We start from the raw sequence: 23,960 nt of genomic DNA on the forward strand, positions 1-23,960 counted from the left end.
TCTGTAGTTACTTCCTCGTGCTGTCTGATGAAACAACAGTGTCATGTGAAGCCCTCCCCATCAGACAAATGTCACTAATACTCAACCTCTGAAAGCAAGGAGAATTCAAAGAAAAAAATAGGGGAAATCAAGAAGATGTGGGGACTAAAAAAAGAAATGAAAGGAAAGTAGCATTTTGTAACCACGTACGTTTTAGTCATGTAACTTTCCATCTAGTCTTTAATATGGCAATAAACCAGGCTTATACAGGCCTAATCATGAATACCTGCTGTGTTCTACAGGGTTACAGGGCTGAAATGGAAAATCCAGCAATGGTCATTCTCATGCCGCCTGCCCTGAGAAACAGAGAGGATGTTCTCTTTGGGAATATGCCAGAGATATATGACTTCCATAACAAGTAGGTAACTAGCTGTATATTCCCTTTCTTTATGAGTTCCCCTTAAAAATGGACTGCTCAGCTGCTGTTGTATTCCCAGTCACATTGTGTCTCTCCCTTAACCTCTTTCAGAATTTTCCTACGCAATCTGGAAAGCTGTGTTGGAGCACCAGAGCGAGTGGGGCTTTGTTTCCTGGAAAGGGTAAGTGAATCAATTGTCTTATTTAGAACAGACTATGTAAGCCCCATTTCCCCCCGATACTTAGCATTCCTCAACTTGATGCTTCCTATATGAAATAGCAACCCCTGGACACTGTGTTTATGGGAGAGAGACAAGGTAGGTGAAGTAATAGCTTTTACTTAGCCAACGTCTGTTGGTGGAAGGTACAAACTTTTGAGCTACACAGAGCTCTTCTTCAGGTCCGGGGAGCAAGCAGAGCATCTGAGCTAAAAATGTATCTTGCCCACATGTCCAGCAACATACAGGGAAAAGCAGCAGGCATGGCAATAGGCCTATCTACCGTGTAAGAATCTCCTAATTTTAGGGGGTGACTCTCATTTCCCATTTACTTGTGTTTTTTTTTTAAATATATATTCTCCCAATTTGCAAGTGAAATAGAAGCTAAGAAGGGCATTTGGTGCTCACCGTATTCTGCCTTACAGTTGTCTTAAGTAAGAAGTACTAGAGTGTATGTATTTTAAAATTGATTTATTTATTCTCCTTGCAGCGAGAAGATTTTCAGATGTATGAGAAATATTGTCAGAACAAACCCCGGTCGGAATCCCTGTGGAGGCAGTGTTCAGAAAGCACCTTCTTTCAGGTATGCTAATTATTCATGTGCAAAGCATACGTTAGCCTAGGTGAATTATTTTTGCAAAATGCAACATTCATGTCCTCAACATTGCAACCTTATTCTCCATTCTATCCATGTGGGAAATCCCCATTAATATCCACCGCAGTTACTTGAACATATGGCACGTAGAAGAGTAAATTATTGTGCATCCTATTCATAGAGTTCAAGGCTGGATGGAACAATTGTCATCATACAGTCTGACCTGTGTAACGCAGGCCAGAGAACTTCACTACAGTAATTCCTGTTTGAACTAGAGCATATCTTTAAAAAATCCAGTTCTGATTGAAAACTTGCCAATGATGGAGAATCCTGCACAATCCTTGGTAACTTGTCCCAATGGTTGATTACCATCACTGTTAAAAAATTGTGCCTTATTTCCCGTCCAAATTTGGCTGGTTTCAACTTTCAACCATTGGATCTTGTTATACATTTGTCTGCATGTTTACTTTATGCTATTTCTTTGTTACAGGAATGCCAAAGAAAATTAGAACACAGACTTGGGCTGGATTCCTATTTGCTCAAGCCAGTACAACGTTTGACAAAATACCAGTTGCTTTTGAAGGTATTCATATGTCTTTTTTTTTTTTTTTAAAGCATAAGGAACTGAGGGGAGGTCTAGACTAATGGATATTCACTAGCCATCACCAGGAATGCTTAGGCCTTAAGTCTGGGACATTGCTGACGGCTGTTGGAGAGTTTTAAATTCTCTTTTATGTCTGGCGTATGCTGAGGGCAACACTCAAAGCACTGTACTACTGAAGTCTGAGAATGTCTTGTTATTACTGCACCCCTTAGCAACTTATTCGGCAACAGAATTGCAGATTTGTATGCTGTTCTCTTCACTTATGTGGCTGGTGATTTACTGGATCCTTCTTAAAATTCCAGCCATCATTAAGCCCTCATGCAGTGCACAGTTGTGATGTCTGAAGAAGACCTGACCATTTGAATAAAGGGGGAGGAGTTGCTTAGGGTTTTTTCACCTTAGAAATATCAGGAATATCAAGTCTTGCCTTCCCTATTTTTGTTGGATGACCTAGAAGTGTAGATTGGGATCTTTTTCAGCCCTGAGTTGAATAGACATAAATACAGAATTTTTATTAAAGCAAGCCTTTTGCCCGAGTATTTTTTACTAAATAATGTTAAAATTGACTACTCCTTTTAATGAATCAGGTTTCGCATCCTTGATATCTCCTAGTTCTCCAGCTTTCCCAGGTAGACAAGACCTGACTTTCTAAATCAGAAACAAGGAAGAAGAACCCCAAATACCTGAATTTAACTGTCAGGCATTCTTTACACAGTGTGAACAAAGCCACCAACCCAATATCTCCCTCTTCCCAGCCCCTTAACCTTTACCTTTAAACCTGTGATAGGCTCATGTCTGAATATGGCTTAACCTTGGCTTCAAAATGGAGAAATTGTATGGGGAGGGAAAATTCCATATTGGAGGAGGAAACAAGTATTTGTAGCAAGCTATTTTTAGGAGGGAAAAGGTTGTTTGAATCTGCCCAGTGATATGGAATGAAAGAATCCTGCAGGAAATGGAACTATGAGTAGATATGATGATCAAAAGAGCATGATAAATGCAATTTACCACATTGGCATGTCTACTTTTTCTTAGGTATTTCTATGGCAGCCATCACCATACTATCTGAGTGCCTCACAGACTTTAGTGTATTTGTTCTTGCAACACTCCTGTGACACAGGGAAAGGCCGTGGTCCCTATTTTACAGATGGGGAACCAAGGCACAGAGACACTAAGTGACTTGTCCATGGTCACACGGGAAGTCTATGGAAGAGTGGGCCAATGAACCCAAGTCTCCCAAGTGCCAAGCTAGCACTTTAACCACTGGATTATCCTTCCTCTCAGGTGGGGGGATGTACATACAAAGTTATAACCGAGAGAGAGAAAGAGATCAGCTATATAATGTAACTTTGTATGTGTATATATTACGGATAATACAATTTTTAAACACTGACACCTTGGTTACTCACTTACTGCCTCTGTCCATTGTTAAGGGTTTTCATCTATAGTTACCTGGGGTCTCCCACTGTTAGGGTAGTCTTCTGTTTGGTATCTTATTTTAGTCCCTGTTCTCTGACTCTCTTTTCCTAGAATATTATTCTCTGATGTGTGAAACCTACAGCCTGTCTCGGTTGCATGTCCTTTATCTATCACAGCATCAATATCTTCAAAGAACTCTGGGAGGTTAGTTGAATATGACCTCCCGGAACCAACACTGACTGTCTATAATGAAGCCGAGAAAAAACCTGTGTGTGAATGTGGTGCTTATGTGACACGTTTTCCACACAACAGTGAATGTATTTTAAAATGTTCCATTTCCCCCCCAAGATACAAAATAAAAGAGACACTGCTTTCTGAACGATTGCGATTTCATAGGCAATGGAGAAAATGTGTTACATTCTCGTGAAAACGTATAGTCTTTGCTTTCTTGTTACAGGAATTGCTAAAATACAGCACAAGCTGTGATGGAGTTAAAGAATTGCAAGAAGCTTTGGTTGCAATGTTGGATTTACTAAAATCAGTCAATGACTCTATGCATCAGATTTCAATAACAGGATATGATGTAAGTACATCTGGGTCATGAAAGACCTTTTACTCCAAAGTTCTGGGCATCTCAGTGGGAATGGATAGAGTCCAAAAAGATAGGGAATAAATAGTGTCTAAAATGAATCAATATGATGTTAAAAAGTATAATAGACAAGACAGTTACAAAATGAATAGGATGAGAAAACACTTCTGGGTGTCGATCTTTCCTCTAATCGCATTAGTTGGGTAAACACTTCCCTTTTTTGTTTGCATGCAAAGGGCATGTTGCAGGTGCAGTCCCAGAGCAAAGCCACTTCATGGCACAATCTCCATTTCCCTACTGGTTCACCCAATAACTCACCCACTGTCAGGGCTTTTTCATAAAATTTCCCTCTTGGGGTCTAATTTATTAAATCCTCTTGAAACACCGTTCCTTTAGACCCTTCGAAGCTCAAAACTGTGTCCTTCCTGAGGCTTTGGGTTGTGATATCTTATTCCCGCTAAGCAGGGAAGCTGTGCTGGTCCCACTCCAGACCCTACTGTCTCCAGAAAGTCCTTCTCCTTGGGTCTTTCCTAGGTACAAATTGGGTTCAAATTACTTCTCCCCCCTCCCGCCCCCGTGAACTTGGAACAGGGTATTCACAGCCCTCTTTCCTGGGCTGTGCATCACTCCTGATAAGTTTCTACAGCTTCCCAGTTCTTCCCCCTGTGGACGTCTTCCCCTTGGAACAGGATAACTACAGCCCTCCTTCCTTGGTCTGTGCATTGCTTCTGACAATTGGCCCCCATTTCCAGCTTGGTCTGCTGATCCTGCCAGAGAGACCTCTGGCTCTGGGACAGGGTTGGCTGGCCCTGGGCCACACCTGCCCTTAAAGGGGACAGACCACCCTGTTACAGGGCATGTTTTAAATTTTTAACTGGTGATTATTTATTTGCTGTGTTATTACCAGGGGGACTTGAGTGAACTTGGAAAAGTATTGATGCAAGGATCGTTCAGTGTTTGGGCAGGACACCGAAAAGGCCCTACAAAAATGAAGGAGCTTGCCAGGTTCAAACCAATGCAGAGGCACCTCTTCCTGTATGAGAAAGCCCTGGTGTTTTGTAAGAAGAGAGAGGAGCATGGAGATGCGTATGATAAAACCTCTTCATACAGTTTTAAGCATTTTTTGAAAGTAAGGAAAACCTGGTAACGATGGGAAATTGCATTTTATGTAATAAACAGGTAGCTTTCAGAATTGGGAAAGTATTATTTATCCAATAGATAAGGTAACGCTCTCAGCTATTAATATTCATGATGTACAGAGTGTTACTGCTAGCCTAATGAAAGAATCTTTTCTGATTTTAAAAAGCTACGAAGTCCCTTGTTCTCCAAGCACAGAATGGGCAACACGCCAAATTAGAATCATAGGCAAGTCTTTCGTTTCAAAGATCAGATGACACTTTGTCAATGAAATTTTGCCCTGGGCAAGCCATGCATGAGGGACAGAGATGTGTTTTTGGGAAACATGAGTCTGCTTCTTCCATTGAGCATCAGGGAAATTGTAGTTCAGCCATGTGATCCTGCTGAATTAAAGCTCTGTCTGAAAGCCAATGGGGATAATGAGGCATCGTCCCAAGCTTCTCAATCACTGCCAAGGCTTTGAGGCCTCCTGGTAAGATCAGTCCCTGCTGGGGCAACAAGACAGCAAGGCCATGCCTTCTCTGTTCTTAGGCCAGAGCAGGTCACCCTGCTCTTGCACCCTCTGATTCCTGGAGATGTCTGAGCAACGGCTGCTAATCACCCGACTTCCCAATTGTCTGTGTAGTCAGGAAGGTAAGTAGATGACCCCTCTTCCTCTCTCGCTACCCTCCCTCCTTTGGCAAGGATTTGCCGCTACTAAAAAGGTAAGTTTCAATAGGAAATAGCATAGAACAGAACTCAAGCGATGTAAACAGCTATCCCAGGGCACCTACAGACCCTGCTATCAGCAAAGGTCGGAGAAACCCCAATCTATCATTCTCCTGTTTCCTGCCTTTCTTAGGGCCCATTGTGCTCCAGTTTCCACTGTGCCCACAAGTGCTAACCATTATCAGCGAAAATGCTATCGCTCTCCCATTATACTGTAAAGCACCCACCCCTTTAAGATGGACCCTTTCCATGGGCCTCCCAGTGCATTCCATGTGGTAAGCTCCTGAAGGCAGGGACCATGTTCTCCTCTGGCCAGCATAGTGCCCAGCCTCTAGTGTATAATAATAATAATAATAATATGTGCGTATTTTAGAGCCGAACAAATCTGTATTTAGAGGATAAGCCTCCATGTATGGAACTCCCACTGACTTGGATGGGCTTGGAGAGTTAGGCCCTCACTCTATTCAGAATGTCTTTTAAATATGTTATGCTCTCTCAAGTCTGTTCAGCTCATAGGCACAATAGCAATTGCAGTTGGAGATCAATAAGTACCGGGCCATTTATTTCAGTATTTGTTTGTTTTTCCAAACTTCATCATTTTGTTTCTTGAGAGCTTCTCTTTCCTTGTAGGAAAAGTACCTCAGTGCTTTTACAGATTCCAGAGTGGCTGCTTGGGGAATCCTTGTTCAGAGGAGAAAATCCAGGGTTCAGCCAGTCTTAACATTTGTCCGGGTCTGCTTCGCTTTCCAGCTGCTCATGCTGCAGAGCTGAGTGATTTGTGATAAAAGAATTATTTTCTTTTCTGTATTGGTGGCATGAGGGGCAGAAATGAGTTTCTGGAGCCCTGGATTTGTTTGATTAGTGATAGTATTGAATCATTTTTTTGCTCAGGAAGAATGTTTTTCAGAGACGTATAGTTCAGGAAATCTGTTTAGTAGAATCGGTGGAACTGAGAAATCTATCAGAATAACTTCATTTGAGAGCTGTATATCTGTAAGACTTGGGATAATACTTTAAATGACTGCAGATACAGTACTTTTCTGAGAAGAGTTGGTTTAAGACTATTACAGTAAATTAGAATCATAGAATATCAGGGCTGGAAGGGACCTCAGGAGGTCATCTAGTCCAACCCCCTGCTCAAAGCAAGACCAATCCCCAACTAAATCATCCCAGCCAGGGCTTTGTCAAGCCTGACCTTAAAAATATCTAAGAAAGGAGATTCCACCACCTCCCTAGGTAACGCATTCCAGTGTTTCACCACCCTCCTAGTGAAAAAGTTTTTCCTAATATCCAACCTAAACCTCCCTCACTGCAACTTGCTCCCACTTACTCCTGGCTACTTTATTCCTGAGTCAGTATATAATCTTCTAGACCATCACTTGTGACATGAGTCCATTAATTAAAAAAAAAAAAGAGAGAGAGAGAGAGAAAAATTAAAAAAAAAACAACCTTGCAAATCCCTATGCCAAACATGCGTAAATAATAGAAATTGAATCATTTGGGAAAAAAATTCTCAGCTCTTGTATTTTTTAATTTAAAAAAAAATGGAGCTAGATCTGGCTTTTTGCAGCATTATGGCACTGTACAACGTGGGCCAAAACTTTCCAGAATGGGTTTCTATTGATCTCTGTGAGAGTACTAACTCCTGTGCAGCAGGTTTTAGTGTGCACGTTTCTTGAGCATGGGTATTTTTATATACACACAATTGTAGGAGAGCAAATGGAGGCTGGGTTGAGGCACCTTTGAAAACTTGACCCTGTTCTTCAGTGCAGGCATGCAGAATTTTGTAAAATAGCAATTTGCAGGTCCAGTTTGGCACTGAACCAGTGGAATATGTATCAGTGAACAAGTCTTATCTAATGTCTCTTTTCTGGGTCAAACAGCCTCCCCAAACAGCCTGCCCCCTGCCCCCTATCAGCCCTCTCCCACTTCCCGTCCCCTGACTGCCCCCCTCAGAACCCTTGACCCATCCAACCCCCCCTGCTCCTTGTCCCCTGACCGCCCCCTAACTGCCCCCCTGGCACCCCACCCTCTATCCAACCCCCCCTTCTCCCTGTCCCCTGACTGCCCCGACCCCTATCCACACCTCTGCCCCCTGACAGGCAACCCAGGACTCCCATGCCTATCCAACCTCCCCTGTTCCCTGTCCCCTGACCGCCCCCTGGCCCAGAACCTCCGCCCCAGCCAACCGCCCCCTGCTCCATGTCCCCTGACTGCCCTGTGGGACCCCCTGCCCCTTATCCAACCCTGCTCCCTGCCCCTTTACCATGCTGCTCAGAACACCAGGACTGGCAGTCGCACCGCCCAACCGGACCCAGCCACACCACCACCACACAGTCTAGAGCACCGGGGCAGGCCGGCGGCTCTCACAGCCGCGCTGCCCGGCAGGAGCTCGCAGCCCCACTGCCCAGAGCACTCCCCGGCAGGGAGCTCAAGAGCCGGGCAGGATGGTCCCGCAGGCCATAGTTTGCCCACCTCTGATCTAATTATTAGCTATCAATTCCTAGCACCTTGTGCTGTAAAAGCGATCAAGAAGCATATTAATGCACATACTTTAGAGGAATAAGCCTGGTATTAAAATATTGCTTAGTATCCATTGCTGGTGAGGCAGTAATCTGGTGGTATGTTTAAGAGGTAGGGTAAAGGCTTCCTTGGCGGCTAGACCTCTCTAGGGTTTTAATCCTAGTTGAGTCAGTGGCTCTGTTTGTCTCTGTACAAGTCACATGATCTCTTTGTGCCTTGGTCCCCTCCAGCCAAATTGTCAAAAATGGTTTTGGTTTTGGGTGCCCAGCTTTCGGCCTGATTTTCAGAGTTGCTGAGCTCTCCCAGCTGCCCAAGGTAGCTCAAGTTGTACATCCCTCTTCCTCTCAGAAATGTTGGCCTTTAGCGGTAGACCTGGGTGAAAAGCAGAACTGCCCTGACACGTGGATGCTGTGTCTGAAATGAGGAGAGTGTTGGGGTTGTTTCTTAAACCTTCTCCTCAGCGGGAAGTTGATGCACAAACTGTGGAGAAGGCCTGAGACTCAGGCCTGTGATCCCTCTTCTAAATCACTCCCACTGATCCATGAATGTTATGGAAAGTCCCCAGAGGGGCGCTGCTAGCTCCAAGAAACCTTCTATAGATGTTACAAATGGTTAAACAAAACGCCCAGTGTGAACAACTGTAGATAACCACTTTCAGTCACCACTGAAGATAAGCATTTTTGGTGAGCTTTGTTAATTTGCGGGTGTGGGGGGGAACTAGGGGATTGTTTAAGATGAACACAATGTGAAGACATTTGGTTTTCAGATTCGAGTAAAAGTACATGTGATTCTTTTTAAACAGATGAATGCTGTTGGAATCACTGAAAACGTGAAGGGGGATCATCGAAAATTTGAGATCTGGTACAGCGGACGAGAGGAGGTGTATGTTGTGCAGGTGTGTGATTTTTAAAATGCCATGTTTGTTTTTATATCCTCATAGTGCTGTTTAAACTGGTGGACATTCAGCTTAGAATTGCCTGTCTCCTTGCGAACCAGGGACTCTGGCTGGCAAATGTGTGTGGACCGTTTCTGTTCAAATCCCTCGCTGCTCTATTAGCCTGAGAATGATCCAGTAGATTAATAGAATAGGTTCTTACGTTGCCTTTGTTTAGTGGCATTTGCAGTGTGCCGTGCTTAAGATTAAGAACATAAACTGCATAGTATAATGTTAAGAAAATCCCCCTGTGCTAAAGGAATATTGGTGAAACTGTACCTTAAATCAATAAACATGGATACTAGCGTTGGTCTGAAACAGGCCTGGCAGCCCTGAGAGCCCTGGTTCCTGAGCTCCTTAGTATCTTCCCAGACAGGCTGCCTTGGATCCAAGGCTCCCAAGGAGTGTGTTCCATTTGGGAACTATTCCTGCTTCAGAACCTTTCACTGTGTCCAAAATGTAATATTGCAGATTTTCGCGGGGGCGGTGGGGATTTTCGTCCTGATTCAAATTTTTTTGCAGAACTAGAAGTCAGTTTCCCACCCACCTTTAATCGATACCCCTTCCAAAACACACGGTCGTACTGAAATGTCATTGCAAGACGTGACACAGCTTTCTTCCAAACTTTTTTTATTTGTATTTGAAGAGAATTTTATTAACTCTCTGGGTGAAATCCTGACTCCATTGAAGTCAATGGCAAAACTCCCAATGATTATATATCATATATTTGTGGCTGTATATCTATGGGTGTGTAGGTCGAGTAGTGGAGACAATATATGCAGATTGTTGTGTCTGATCACAGCAAGCTTGTATTTTGAAATGTGTATGGTGTTGCCTTAGAATTCTGAACCAGCTCTGTTGTTCAGTTGAAATGTGGTAGCTGTTTATTCATAAGCAGGTTTTGCCTTTGGGTGTTTTGGAAAAAGAGTTAATGAGACATGCCCATGTACCTTTGACTGCATCCCTTGTATTGTGATGAGCTCTACATGATTTCCATTTACAGTACAACCTTTGCTATCTGAATGTAATGGAGGACTTTAAATAATTTTGGGGACTCAGGAACATTTTAAATATAATTAATAGTCATCAGAGGCTATAATCTTGCTTTGGATAATAGGGATTTTTGGATAATTACAGTTTAGATGACTGAGGCTCACCTCAATTTTATAACGGAGGATTCATAAAAGCCCCCAAATTTCAAATATGTCTCCTCTTTCAGGCCCCAACAGTAGATGTGAAGATGGCGTGGTTAAGTGAAATGAGAAAAATTTTGTTCAAGCAGCAGGAGCTTATAAAAGGTACGTTTCCTGATGGTGTTCACATTCTGATGCTCACATTGCTCATCTGCCAGCCCAGTCCTTCTCACCAGAGAAATAGCATGTCTCCTATTACTGATCCTTCATTACTTTTAAGAAAAAAGTTATAGTGCATATACTAGGATAACAGGCAGTATTATTATAAGTAAAGGCAAATTACCCTTGCGGAAAATAAATCAGAATGATCCTTTTTTGATGGGAGCATCTTGATATATTAAAATTTCTTATTTGTTCTCTTAGGCCCTTATTCAGCAAGGTACTTCAGCACCTGCCTCATTTTAGGTACATGAGTAATCTGGACTTTAGTGGGCTACTTTCATGTGTGCAGTTGGGACGCCTGCTAACAGACCAGGCTGAATCAAAGACTAACTCTCTCCAATTTGCAAAAGTTGGTAATCCAACTAATCTGCAGTTAGTAGTGCAAGTTCATGAGGCTCTACTTTGCCTTTAAAAAAAAAAAAAAAAAAAGAGCACTGATGTGTGCAAAGGAGTCTGATGTTTGAAATAATGCTTCGACTGTTTTGAGTGGGTGATGACTGAGTGATTTAACAAACCACGTTAAACTAACAGAGTATTTGCAACCTACTCACAGTTGAGAAGAAACCATACGGTTTGTTTACAGACCAGATCCAACTTTCCCCTCAGCTGAGTGATGGGTAAGTCAGATGAGCTCTACAAATTTGGAAGAAAAAAATAAAATCATTTGCTATGTTCACTATTTAAAATACATATGCAAATCCAGAGCCTTTTGGGCACTCTCTGGGTGAGCTCTTTGCCCCCACTCTGGCCCCCTCATGCCATGCAAAAGGGCTGGAAAAGTGGAGAGGGGCCCTAAAAGCCCCATATCCAGCCAGAGAGGATTGCACTGGGGCAGCACTGTGGAAAACCGCCGTAAGGCTGTCTCTTGAGGACCTCCTTGCAAGCCCTGACATAGGAACGCAGCTGGTGGCAGGAGGGGCGTGCTGGGGATGAAGCTCCTGCATGCCGTGCTGCGGTGGTTCCGGGCAGTGCTGAAGAAGCTGCCATAGCTTAGAAAGGCCCTCAGAGTGGCTTAAAGCCAACCCACCTCCCCATCCCCTGAGCTGTGAATTCTGTGCTGTGCCTCTTAGAGGCGCAGCATAGCATCTCACCCTCTGCTGAAAACATCCACAGGAAGTCCATATTGATTGGTGCCCAGAACTCCCATAGAAAATAGCAACTCTGCGTTTTGCACGCAGAAGGACATTTCCGATAATCTCAGCAGGTAGGGTGTAGTCAGAAGAAATCTACCGCAAAGGTGGTGCTTGTGCTTTGAGAAGCAATTGCTTTAGCTGTGTTTGTTCTCTGCCCCTTCCCCCCCCCCCACATTGAGACTATATGCCACTAGAGTCACTGATGTATTCAAAAGCACCTTGTAGTATCTGCTTAGATCCTTGGCTTGCCAAATTGAACAGACTTCACCAATATTTGAAATTGAAAACAATGACACATTTCTTTTAAATACGTTTCAGAAAGCAGCATAGAGCCTCCATAAGCTCCGAAGAAAATGATTCTGAACGCACCAGTCCTGTAATGTTGGATCGTATCAGCTCATCGCCACAGAACAAGCCAAAGCAAAGTATGTACAAGTTTGCAAGATCTTTCTGCATGCATAATATTACACTGCAATGTGTTCTATTCCAAACCAACAGCCGAAAAATATATCCGTTATTTGAACTAAGGCCCTAAGTAACACATTTTCTTGCAGATTGGTCGAGAATGTCACAATCTGTGGAAATCTGTGAAGGGCTTGAGGACTGGTCCAGCAACAATTACCTTTCTAATTGCTCAGACACAGAAGAAGAAGATGGGAGCCAGTTGGTTAGTGATGCATAAAAAAATGCTTTATTTCAAGGGCACTAAATAGTGTGTCTGGGGATATCTACTATAAGACTTCTCTTTTTGTTAAAATCTGTATTTGCTTATGCCTTCTGTGTACTGGTGTATGCCATTGTTGTTGGATGGCCCCAGGATATTAGGGAGACAAGCTGGGTGAGGTCATATCTTTTATCTGTTGGTGACCTGGAGAAGAGCTCTGTGTAAACTCAAAAGCTTGTCTCTCTCTCACCAACAGAAGCTGGTCTAATAAAAGATATTACCTCACTGACCTTGTCTCTTTGTATATTGGATAAATTTTGGTTACGCTAGCTCTTGAAAATGCCCCCTAAATGTTACATGTGAATATGAACCCTAAGTGGGATGTGGCAAACAAGAAAAAGGATTTCTGGGGAAAATGGACATGGTTGCACAAAGTGCTAAAGAATGAAAAGTCATAATTGGAGCTGACCTTAATGGGCACTGGGGAGAGACAGTAAATGCTTCCAAATGTACCATAGCAGCCATGGATTTGGACACAAGAACAAGGAAGGGGAAACTGTCTTTCCGTACACCCAGACGTGATTTGGGAGTCATTTATACACTCTTTCCTAGGAAGGAAGAACATTTGATTACCTACAAGAGTGAAAAGCTGAGGGTGCAGATAGGTTACTTCTTGGTAAGCCAAACTGAGCTGAAGAACATCAAAAACCTGTCAGGTTATCTCAAGGGAAAACATTGCAACTCAGCATAGACTTGCTGGTTCTTGACTCTGGAACCATATACATGAGAAGAAAATAGTCCAAAGCAGTACAGAAAACCAGTGCTGGAAGCTTAACAAAGTTAGCAAGGGGTTTAAAATGAAAGTGTTGGGAAATATCTCTTTAGAAGGGTTAAGAGAAAATATGAATCAATGGCAGAATCATATTGCAAGTAAAACTTGAGAATGGTGAAACAAAAGCGAGAGTCTTTTTCTCCAGTTAGATCTGGTGGTGGAATGAGAGAGTTTGAGAGGGCATCAAGGAGAAAAAAGTGTTTAAACTTTGTCAAGCAATGCTCCAACAGCAGGATTTTCAAGAGTATAAAATGAAGAAAGAGGTGGCAGCCACTGGGGCTAGGGCTGAGGAGGGCTTATATGTCCATCTTGAAACAAAGCAGGGTGAGAGGGAAATATACAGACTGGCAATAAGAGAAGGAAAGATATTGGTAAGATCAAGTCACTAAAAATGAAAGTGGAAACAGTACCAGAAGGGAAAAAACCATCATGTTAATCAATGAGACCACATTAAGGAATGGCGGAGAAATTACTTTGAAAGGCTTCTTAATTAAGAGAATCCAAGAGAACCATGCCTTATGATAAATCCACACCAGGATCTGATGGCACCAGTCCTAGAAGTAGTCATTGAGGAAGCATTGGACCACATGAAAAATAAGAGAGCTCTTGGCCCTGATGGCATACCAGCAGAAGCATGGAAGCGTCTAGGGTGTAAACACGTCCCTACTTGTCTCCTCTACTGTTCCCCAGTTTAAAACAATTTTGAGTGAGTTTTTTTTCCCAAGCAGCATTGGGGTGGGAGGATTCAATCTGACCTCAGCGAATTTTTTCCTGTTAATATTTTTTTGTTATTGTGTGAGTGCTAGCCAAGGGGAACAGAGCACAGCCTGGGATCAGGACCTCGAACTGCGTCAGTATCTAAAGCACATTCGAGTGCTCTCTACAACTTGCAGCACCAGTGCCATAAATGTTCACTTGATGTACAGAAAAAAAAAAACCCCGAAGACATGGAAGTCACAACAGTACCAGAAGGAAAAAAAGCCTCATTTTAATTCTCGCTACTAATTGTATTCAGGAAGAAGAATAAAAGTAGTTCTCAGCACCACTTAATTTGACTTTAATAGCATGTTACCCGTTGCTGCATGCATTACAGTAATTGTTTTTTGTAGATAAAAATAATTTGTTTATAGAAGTGTTAAGAAAGCAGGTTGCATATGAATACTTATCGCCAACATTGTTGCATGATTGCTTATTATTATACATAAACCAAGAAGGGTACCACTTTCCCCACAGCAGCCAGGAATAAAGACTGTTAAAAAATTAATTACAGCCGTGTTGTGGAACAGAGTTCTTGTGAAGTAATTTTTTTTTTTAATGTTAGTCTCCAGGAAAATATAAAGCCCTAGCAGACTGCAAGAATAGGGGATCGGAGGACCTGCTGGTTAAAAACGGGGATGTAATTCAACTTTTGCATGAAGATGGGGAAGGGCAATGGTAAGTATTTTAGAATTCTTTTACCTTACCTCCAGGAACCTACAAGGTAACTATGCTCAATCTAGTTTAACTCGGAATATATCTGGTGTAACTTCGTTAGTGTGTGTACTCTACTGGAAACTACAGAATTAGCATAGGTCTAAACTGCAATCATGGGGAGCTATTGCAGCTTGAGTAGACCTCTAGATTAGCCAAGTGGCTGAGTAATTACCCAGAGTTCTGTGGGGGAGGGGGACGTGTACAGTGTGCTTTGAAGTCCATGCCGTCGCGGCCTTGCTGCTCTGATATCTGAGCTAGCTACATTAAAGCCCATTGACTGAGTATAGCCAGACCCTTAGACTCCTTACAAATGGTGTATTCCATTCTTATTGACCTGGAAATTGTGATTGGGTGTCCCTTCCCTTCCTAGCTTGAGTGAATAACGTAAAATCCAACACGTTGCGAGAAAGACCTTTTTAAACACCTGACGTTTCTGTTTGAAGCCGTGGTGTGAATGACTGCTCTTTGCCTTTGTCCTCTCCCTGTCCTCTGCAGCTCAGCTCTGGGTCTTCTTCCTCTGGGGCAATTAATAATAGCACTTAGCAATTAGAAGGCTTTTTTCTTCTTCAGTGGCTTGCAAAGACAGTCGGAGGTGATGCCGATCACATCACTCCCTTGTGTACTGTTGGCTATGAAACTGATGTGCCTTAAGCATGTCAGCCCAATGAGCCATTGGCTCGGGGAAAGTTTGAGTTTGGCTTGCAAGGTAAGGATTAACAGCTGGCTCTCTGCTTTCAGCTGGGAATACTGCCTAGGAAATTACCATATCTGATGTCCTGCCTGTCAAACGGTTAAGCTCATTAGCTCGGAGGGCATGGTGCCCTCTCATAATTTGGCCTATGGTCTGGCTGCTTTTCCTTTTCAGGTTTTGTTACCTGGCTCTTGTCAGTCAGCCCTCAGAGCCTTTCCTTGAGTCCTGGTATGAAAGCAAGCTGCATCATTTCATATATTTTCATGGGGATGGAGATTGTGCTATTATGAGAAATCTGAATTGGAGGGGTGCAGTGACCAGATTCTAAGTGTGCAGACACACACTGCCCATTAGAGGATTCCTGGCCCAAATCTGCATTCGTTGTATTGTAAGGGAAGTTACATTGAATGTTAGGAACATCAATATACAAAGCATTGAATCGGGTGGGGTTTTGTTGAGCAATCACCAATTCCCATGGTGGTTTTAGCAACACTGTGTCACAGAGACTGGCTACTGTGAATGTACTCTACAGATCTCTAGTGGCTCACAGTGAGTTCTAACAGTGTGACAGCTAATGGAGATTCTCCTTTATCTTCGGTGGCAGGGCCTTCTGTAGGGATGGAGGTTGGAAGCAAAAGGTCTTGGCCTGTTTTATGGATGGGGAACTAAGGCACAGAAAGATTAAGTCACTTGGCCAAGGTCACACAAGAAATCAGTGGCAGAGCCTGGAGTTGGTCCCTGATCTGTTGGTTCTCAGTCCAGTGCTTTAACCACAAGACTGAACCATGAGTTCCTGTTGTGACCATGGATCAGTTACAGCTGGATATATAGTATTAGACATGAGGAGTAAAAAGGTAAAAATGCCAAGTATACATTGGACTAAATGATGCTGCACTGCTCAGGAATGACTGTGACATGCGAGGCTAAATGATAGAGACATAGTCTGAACAAAGAATATGAGCTTGGGAACAAAGGATGCGAGTTCTCGTCCTGACTCTGACGCTGCATCTCTCTGTGGCCTTAGACAAGTTGCATAAGCTCTCTTACCGATCTCACAGGGGAATCATGAGGAGGAATGAATGGAAAAACTGTTACCTATTGTTAGCACAGAATAGGTTTAATTTATTGTGTAGTGAATTTCCAAACATGAATGAGACCATCTAAACACAGATCAGCTGATCAAGATGTCATATTTTGACACATTATTAAATAAAGGATTTGACAGACACGGAAATATTAAGATCCAAATTTTCAAACACAGGTGCCTAATGCTTTTTGCCTCAATCCTATAAATGTTTGATTAGGCCCATTGAGTTCAATGGTGCCTAAATACTGATGGTGGGTGCTTTACTTTAGACACCCAAATCCTAATTCAGCAAAGTACTTTAAGCACGTGCTTAAGTCCCATTGACTTGCTTTGCTGAACCAAGGCCACTGATTTGAATGTATTGTCTGTGTTCTGTAACTTTTCAAAATTAATGATGAACATTGTGTGTAATGGGTCTAAAGCTGCCCATGTTTTCCACTAATACATTTATCATTCAAAGGTTGGTGAAAAACCTGAACAGAAGGAAAGAGGGCTGGATTCCTGTCAACAGTTTGCAGATAGTAATCGGCGACTGTAGGTTTCGGAATGCCAAAGTCGCAGGTATCATACAATAAACATATAGGAAATAGTTTCAGAACTGGAATCAGATTTTTATAAACCTTGGCTTGCATTATATTTTGTGTCTCAAATTTGGCTATGTAAAACTCAAGAGAAAAAAGAAATGAATAATATGAAAGCAATTACTCCGAAAAGCTTGCAAAAGTAGTACGTGAAGCTGCTGCTCTGTTTTGTTGACATTTTAAGAATTTGTTGTGATTTTGAAGACTAAGGCACTGGCAAAATAATGCCAAATATTTAAAAATGTAGATGTTGCAAGAGCACTTGGTACTGTATGATGGGCGAAGGGATGGAGTACAGCCATTAAGGGATTTCTATGGCTGTTTTGTCCACACATTGCTGCAAGTTTGGTCCCCTGTGTGAATATAATATCACCGAGGCAAAATCGTGTCACTCTTTAAAAAGATATTTATGCCTGATACAAAATCCTTTGAAGGGAGTCTTTCCATTTACTTCATTGGACTTTGGACCAGCCCATATACAGCTTTGATAGGTCTCAGTGTTTTATTCACAGCTGACTGCTGGCTTACTGGTTAAAGTTTATTGACAATAGACTGGGTTTCTGTGAAAGACTCCAAGATTCTAAAATGTATTTTCCCCCATGATCGTTCTTGGTATAAATCCAGACCTAGAGGGGAGACAGATTATACAAGAAAACACTTTTACAACCACTTGGCATTCCTCACATTTTAGCTTACCACCCAGGTTTAACGTCGTCTTACCATGCTGCAGTGTTGGCCATATGTTACTGAGGGTTATAAGCAGATTTGCTTTTAAAAAAAAAAAAAGGGAAAATTTTCACACAAATTTATCCAGGGTTTTTTTTTTTTTAACTGTTTTTCATAGAAAATGTAAAAGCTTTCGAACAGCTGTAAAAATATTAGCAGAAAATTTCATTGAAAAGGTTGACCCTTTTTATTGAAATTAAAAATGTTGATGAGTTTTGTCATAATTTCAACCTTTTTCAATTGGATATAGTCAAGAAATGTTGACATTTTCCAATCTCCCACCCACCCCAACATCAGTGCTAAATATTATGGTACTTTTTCCCTTGTGTTAATTTGCTACATTACTTAGATTTCAGGTGTTCTGATTTTCACATCTGGGTTAGCTAGGGCTGGTTGAACAATGACCTAGTTTGTATTAATCAGATTTCATCATAATGTATAACAAATGTTTACAAACCCTCAACCAGTGCATCCTGATTTTATCAGAACTCTTGGTTAACGTAACTCAGTTTCTCTGGGACTGTATTGTGCATCAAAAAGATTCTCTGGGCTCCACGAGCCACAGATGCTGCCTGGAGCAGGATGGCTGTGGTCCAGGGCTTTGCACAATGGCTATTTTTATAGGGGTTGTGCTAATAGTCTCTAAAAATCATAGAGAACTGCTGTTCTCAGCTCAGATTGAAAGTCACTTAAAGACTGAGGCCTGATCTACACTACAGAGTTGATGTAAGGCAGCTCACGTCACCCTAATTCTGTAAGCGTCTGCACTGCAGCTCTCACCGATGTAAGTTGCCCACTACGCTGACTTAATAATTACACCTCCATGAGAGGCGTAGCACTTAGGTTGACGTAGTTAGGGTGACAATGTCAACATAGACGCTTGTTACTTACATCGCCTGTTGGCTATCTGGCCCAGGCTGGCTGGGCTTCAGGTCTGAGCCCCGCATGGGGCAGACTGCCCCACTTAAGTCAGTGCAAGTGCTCCTGGTGAGGATGCACACCACCAGCAGATGGAGCGTGGTGTGGACATGAAAAACCACAGTAATTGCTGCAGTAGCTGTATGTCAGCCTAACATAGGTCAACTTAATTTTGTTGTGCAGACAAAGGGGTCTGAGTAAAAATTAAGGGAAACAACACAGAAAGATAGTGTTGAAATCTGAGTTTCTTGTGGCCACCAAGAAGCTTTGCTCATGAGTTCTCAGGGGTTGTCTGATGACAATTCGGACAATTTATTTGTTCTCCCTAAAAGTTAATTTTTTCTCTTCCATATACTTCTGTATTTCCTGTCAATTTAGAGATTCTAGATCTGATTCTGATCTTACTTGCACTTTAGCCATTTTTGTAGGATATTTTCCTGCATGTTTAAGCTCAAGTATCTGGCTTCCTGTTGTTAGGCAAATGAACTTGTGTGTGCCCAAAGCATTAGCACAATGAAAAGTTCTGTGACAGGGAAGATTACTAAAGGAATAAGAGTTGGCACACAGAAGGCAGATGTTTGATGTGGGACAACAAGTCACTGGATACTTTGGGTTTGTTTTCAGCAAAACCCATGAATTTCCCCAAATCATAATTTATTCTAGAAGTTCAACGATTTTTGTTAGCTTGCAAAATTCCTCAATGCACTTCGCAAATTAGATGACGGTTGCAGTGGGCACGCACCATGCAAAACTGTACCTGCCAACTGTCCTGGGGCAGCTAAACTATTTGGCTTATGGGACAGCTGCAGTCTCCTAAGCTGGCCAAAGGTTTCTAAGAGTTGTAGAGAAAAAAATATGTGGTGGTGTTGGAGAAATAGTCTGTCCTCAGGCCATTTTAAGAGTGCCTCATAAAGCATAGCAAAAAGTGGGCAGAGCTAAGGTCATATATGCCATTTATGCATTTTCTGTTCATTTCAGGGGAAGTTTCAGGGCTCAATAGCTCTGAAAATCAGACCACAGAGGTGCCTAAATATGGAGTTAGGTGCCTACTTTAGGCAGTAAAGTTTGAAAAAATTTGGCCATAATATAAAAATCTTCATTGGAGTGAACTGGTTTCTAGACAGTGATTTTCAGTGATGTCGTATCTTTATACTTGCTAAGCAGTTGTTCTCTGAAATGTGATATGACAAAGGTATCTTCATTCTCAACAGCTCTGTTCCTTGCGTGCATTTGGCCATATCTGCTGCCCTGAGAAAGAAATATCAATATTTCTCTACTTCCTTTATTCTTGCTCGTGCTGAGGAGCCAATGCTATTGTAGGAAAGCGAGCTGGATTATATCTGGTTTGTTGCATTTTCCAGGCAGTATACAATAGCTTCAGTTTTGCAAGGCCAATTACTGCTCTGGGTTAAACGTCTGCAATGACAGCAGATTATGAAGGCGATGAGGTTACCTTGGAGTAACTGAGAGCAGAATTTGGCTGCAGAATCTGGTATAATGATAGGAAACAGCACAGCTTGCCTCTTAGAACCCAAATTGAACTTCCAGGGCTCTCTGTAGAAACATCTTTTCCTTTATAAGCAGAGTAAATTTGAGCTGGAGTCATTGAGGTACAATAAACGTAAAACCTTGCGGTGTCCTTTTTCCGAGCTTTGTGAAATGCAGCATTTTGCTTGGGTTCAAATTGCAATTGACTCAGAATCTGTAAGCAAAATACAAATGAAAGCACAGAGGGGACGTCGACCCTAAAAACGCGACCGTGGCATCGTTGCAGCTGCCCTGCTGTTGCACTGCAGTGTAGACACTTGCTATAGCGACAGGAAAGGTTCTTCCATTGCTGTAATACAGTGCTTTTCAGCCAGTGACCTGCAGACCCCCGCGGTCCGCAGACTACGCCTAAGATTTCCAAAGGGGTCCACACCTCCATTTGAAATTTTTTAGGGGTCTGCAAAAGCGTGGTAGCTAGGGCGATGGAAAGATTCTTGCTTTGGTCTAGTGGTGTCTACATGTTAGCCGATGGCCAAGGATGTTTGGTGAGGTGCCAGCTATGCTCGTTTATACCATCCGTGACTTTAACCGCTAGGACGCACTGTCCCTTCGCGGCGGGCAGCCCGGGCTAGGCTGACGGATGCCCCAAGGTCCTAACCACCCGTGACTTTAACTGCTAGAGCTCAGAGCTCCTTCTCAGCGGGCAGTCAATACTGACTGACAGGTGCCCCAATGGCAGCACTAAGAGCCTCTCCACACCCGTGACTTTAACTGCTAGAGCTCAGAGCTCCTTCGCAGCGGGCAGCCAGGATTGACTGACAGGTGCCCCAAGAGTTTGCCCCGTGGAGGCGGCACAACTCAACGCTAGGCTCTTAGTACTCTCACCTAATGGCCAGGCTTTAGAGCCAAAACGGCTGAGGTTCTTTAATTGTGTTGGCTGCTTTACAGTAAACCAGAGAAAACAAGTCAGGCTTATGCACAAATGGTTACCAAAATTTATTAAGCTAGATTCTAATCATGTGGTTACAAAATTGCTAGTGCCTACTTATTTAAATGTAGAGATGTTACACACACAAGCAAGTTACAAAACTGAAGCCACAATCCCAAAGAAAGAAAACAAAGTATAGAGCTCTATTTCAAAATATGTGTACACTAAAGATAGGAGATCAGGTGTGGGTGCTTCTTACCCTCCTTGCATCTCTTGATTCCAGCGGTGCCAAGCCAGGATCGGTCACTCAATTCCGCGGAAAGACGAATAAGGGACAAGGCTTAGGGACCCTCTTAGCTGCAGAAGCCTTGGGAGGCTGTCACTTATCTGACCAGCAGATAGATAGTGAAAAGCACTCAAAAATCATGGTGCTGTAGGTCCCCTACTTATACCTCTGTACTCCTTTATTCTCTTTCTCCTTTCTTATGCCAAATTGAGGCTGGTCTGTCGGGGTGACGCCAGCTTTCGCAAGAGTAGTTTACACTTGCAAGGGAGAGAAACAATAAGTGTCGACTACTGGACATTTCTTTTATCAGGGTAAATATTTTCCCACCTAGGATGTTGGTGTGTGTGCATCACGCTATTTAGTAGGGGCTAAGAGCCATGTCTGTCACAGGGCCTCTGCCTGCTGTGAGCTTAATCCTTGTATCTGTTCCCAGAGGCACATTGTAGCAGCACACCTGTGCTTTTCACAGCTTCAAAGGCTGTGCTGGAATATATGTTAAGTGCCCTGTTCCGGCTTCCTCCTGTGTTTCCAGCAATGCTGGTCTGAGGGCGGGGGGGGGGGGGTGCTGGCTGTCTGGCTACACTACATCAGGGCTGAGGTGGTTTCATTACCTCACACAGGGCTTGAAATGTTTCACAGCCATGAGCAGAGGAGTTAAGCTGACTTAACTGTGTAGTGTAAAGTAGCCCAGAGTTTCATGCTCAAACCATGGGAGAGTCTGAGAAGTTACAATTTCAGTGCAAAATCATGCTCAGGAACATTTAAAACTGAATGAGAAAAGAGGTTTTATACCTTAAAATTCCATCTTGGAATTATTGGTAGGGATCTTCTTAGTGCTATCCCAAAGCTCCTCCCAGACTTCAACATCAAGATTCACCCTGGCAGCCTCGCTCCAGATTCAGTAAGAGATTAAAAGACAAGCAAACTAAAACGCCATCTAAAAGGAAAAAATTGGGCCAGAACCTTTCCAAGTTCTGTCTGGGCCTGGTTATTTATTTAGAGGACCAATGCAAAGTGAGGCTCTTTCATAAAGGGCCTCAGGCTGGTTGTTGTAAACATGGATCCCACTGCAAAATAAGCAAAACAAGAGAACTTACATTTGTATCACTCGCTTAGGGAGTGGGGAGATGTTTCTCCTAAGAGACAGCCCTCTATATATGCGTTCTTTGTTGTGTAGGTCCCACCTGTTTCCCTTGAGCTCCTGCCTTTTCCTAGTTTTCCAACTCCTGGGCAGATGGTGCTGTCCTCCATTAAGGAATCTGTATCTTGAAGGTATCATGACCACAAGGATCCCAACAAATGCACAGTGCCCACTGGAAGAAAGGGTTTTTTTTTTTTTTTTCTTCAAAACACTTTATAGGCTAATGAAGTTATGGGACATTTCTTCCCAAGTACAGACCAACCAATACTGTATTTGGCGAATAACCCAGTATGCTGTGGGCTGGTACTGGTTATGGCATCCACTTTAAATATGCCAGACCCAGCAAATAGAGAGAGACTATACTCAAGAGGGAGCTTCCGATAGCCAGACTAATCCAGTGGTCACCAGGTTCTTTTCATTCCTTTACATAACAATAGTAAATGCCAGACCTGTAACCTGTCTGTAGTGCAAGGTAAAGCAGATATTTCAAGCCCAGTCTTTCTATATCCCAGACAAAGATGGAGAAAGCTTTATTAAGTACTTCACAAGCCTTACCTAGATATAAAATAGAAGATTTGGGAAAATCAGTTACTAGCCTGGGGGGCTATTCGGAAGACTAATCCTTCCCTCTCGTGAACTAGAGTTTGGTACAGCTCTGTAACTCTCCATAATTTCTGAAGCAAGCCCTTGCTTGCTTTTGGGAAGTCACTTTAATTCCTGAGGGATACATTCTACCATTGTGGAAATCCATGGGGGGATTTGCCAGTTGTCTGTGGATTTCTGCATGCATTAAAGGGCAGCAAAGCACTCTGTACTACAGGTGTTAATGTGCAGCTGTCATGGTGAAAGGGGTTTCTAGATAGACATGTCCATAAAATACCAGCATTCAAGCATGAGCTTCCCCTTAGACTTAAGCAGGTGCTTTTGCATTAAGGTGCCTTGTTCTAGCTATCAGATATTACGTGGTCACATAAAAACTTTCCTCACTAAGGATCTGAAGACTATTTCTATGTGTGCTAGAAGGTCAGTTGATAATCCAAACTACTATTCCACAATGGACCATCAGATAACATATTCTCTGAAAATCTCACTTGTAGCTAATATGCCAAAGATCATGTAAGTTCTGTGAATCTTGCATCCATCTCCTGGCATGTCATCTCCCGGCTTTCCAAATAAGAAAAAGGGGGAAATAAAGAAAATTCTCTATTTTTATTATATGTAATAATAGTTTTTTAAAATATTAATATTATTTTAAAGTTAGGTCCCTTTAAATAGCAGGAAACAGGATAGAGTTAGATCTGATTCTAACTGCCGGTGTATGTAACAGAAGTCTTTCATATCAAAATCACATGCTCTTCTGTTGCTTAGGGACACCTACATTGTCAGATGCAATGCAAGACTCAGAGGTAGGATTTTGAGAAGTGCCAAGTGAGTGAAAGTCAATGGGAGCTGGACTCCTAACTCCTCTAGATGCTTCTGAAAAATCCCACCCCTGATCCCGAAATAGTTCCGAAAAGGTGGAGACCCTGCTGCC

At 42.6% G+C, this 23,960-nt stretch overlaps 1 protein-coding gene across 1 annotated transcript in view; it reads left to right on the plus strand.

Annotated features, from left to right (window-relative positions):
* Positions 1-23,960, plus strand: part of MCF2 (MCF.2 cell line derived transforming sequence) — a 97,903-nt gene that overhangs the window by 70,022 nt on the left and 3,921 nt on the right. The window contains exons 17-29 of the mRNA XM_084639259.1: positions 282-397; positions 509-578; positions 1,105-1,197; positions 1,700-1,792; positions 3,690-3,815; positions 4,729-4,950; positions 8,992-9,084; positions 10,343-10,421; positions 11,032-11,095; positions 11,930-12,036; positions 12,166-12,278; positions 14,429-14,541; positions 16,819-16,919. Of these exons, the coding sequence (XP_084495385.1) occupies positions 282-397; positions 509-578; positions 1,105-1,197; positions 1,700-1,792; positions 3,690-3,815; positions 4,729-4,950; positions 8,992-9,084; positions 10,343-10,421; positions 11,032-11,095; positions 11,930-12,036; positions 12,166-12,278; positions 14,429-14,541; positions 16,819-16,919 (1,390 nt within the window). The remainder of the gene's footprint in view (positions 1-281; positions 398-508; positions 579-1,104; positions 1,198-1,699; positions 1,793-3,689; positions 3,816-4,728; positions 4,951-8,991; positions 9,085-10,342; positions 10,422-11,031; positions 11,096-11,929; positions 12,037-12,165; positions 12,279-14,428; positions 14,542-16,818; positions 16,920-23,960) is intronic.

The sequence above is a fragment of the Lepidochelys olivacea genome (assembly GCF_965140295.1).
Source record: "Lepidochelys olivacea isolate rLepOli2 genome assembly, chromosome: 9".
Lineage (NCBI taxonomy): Eukaryota > Metazoa > Chordata > Testudines > Cheloniidae > Lepidochelys > Lepidochelys olivacea.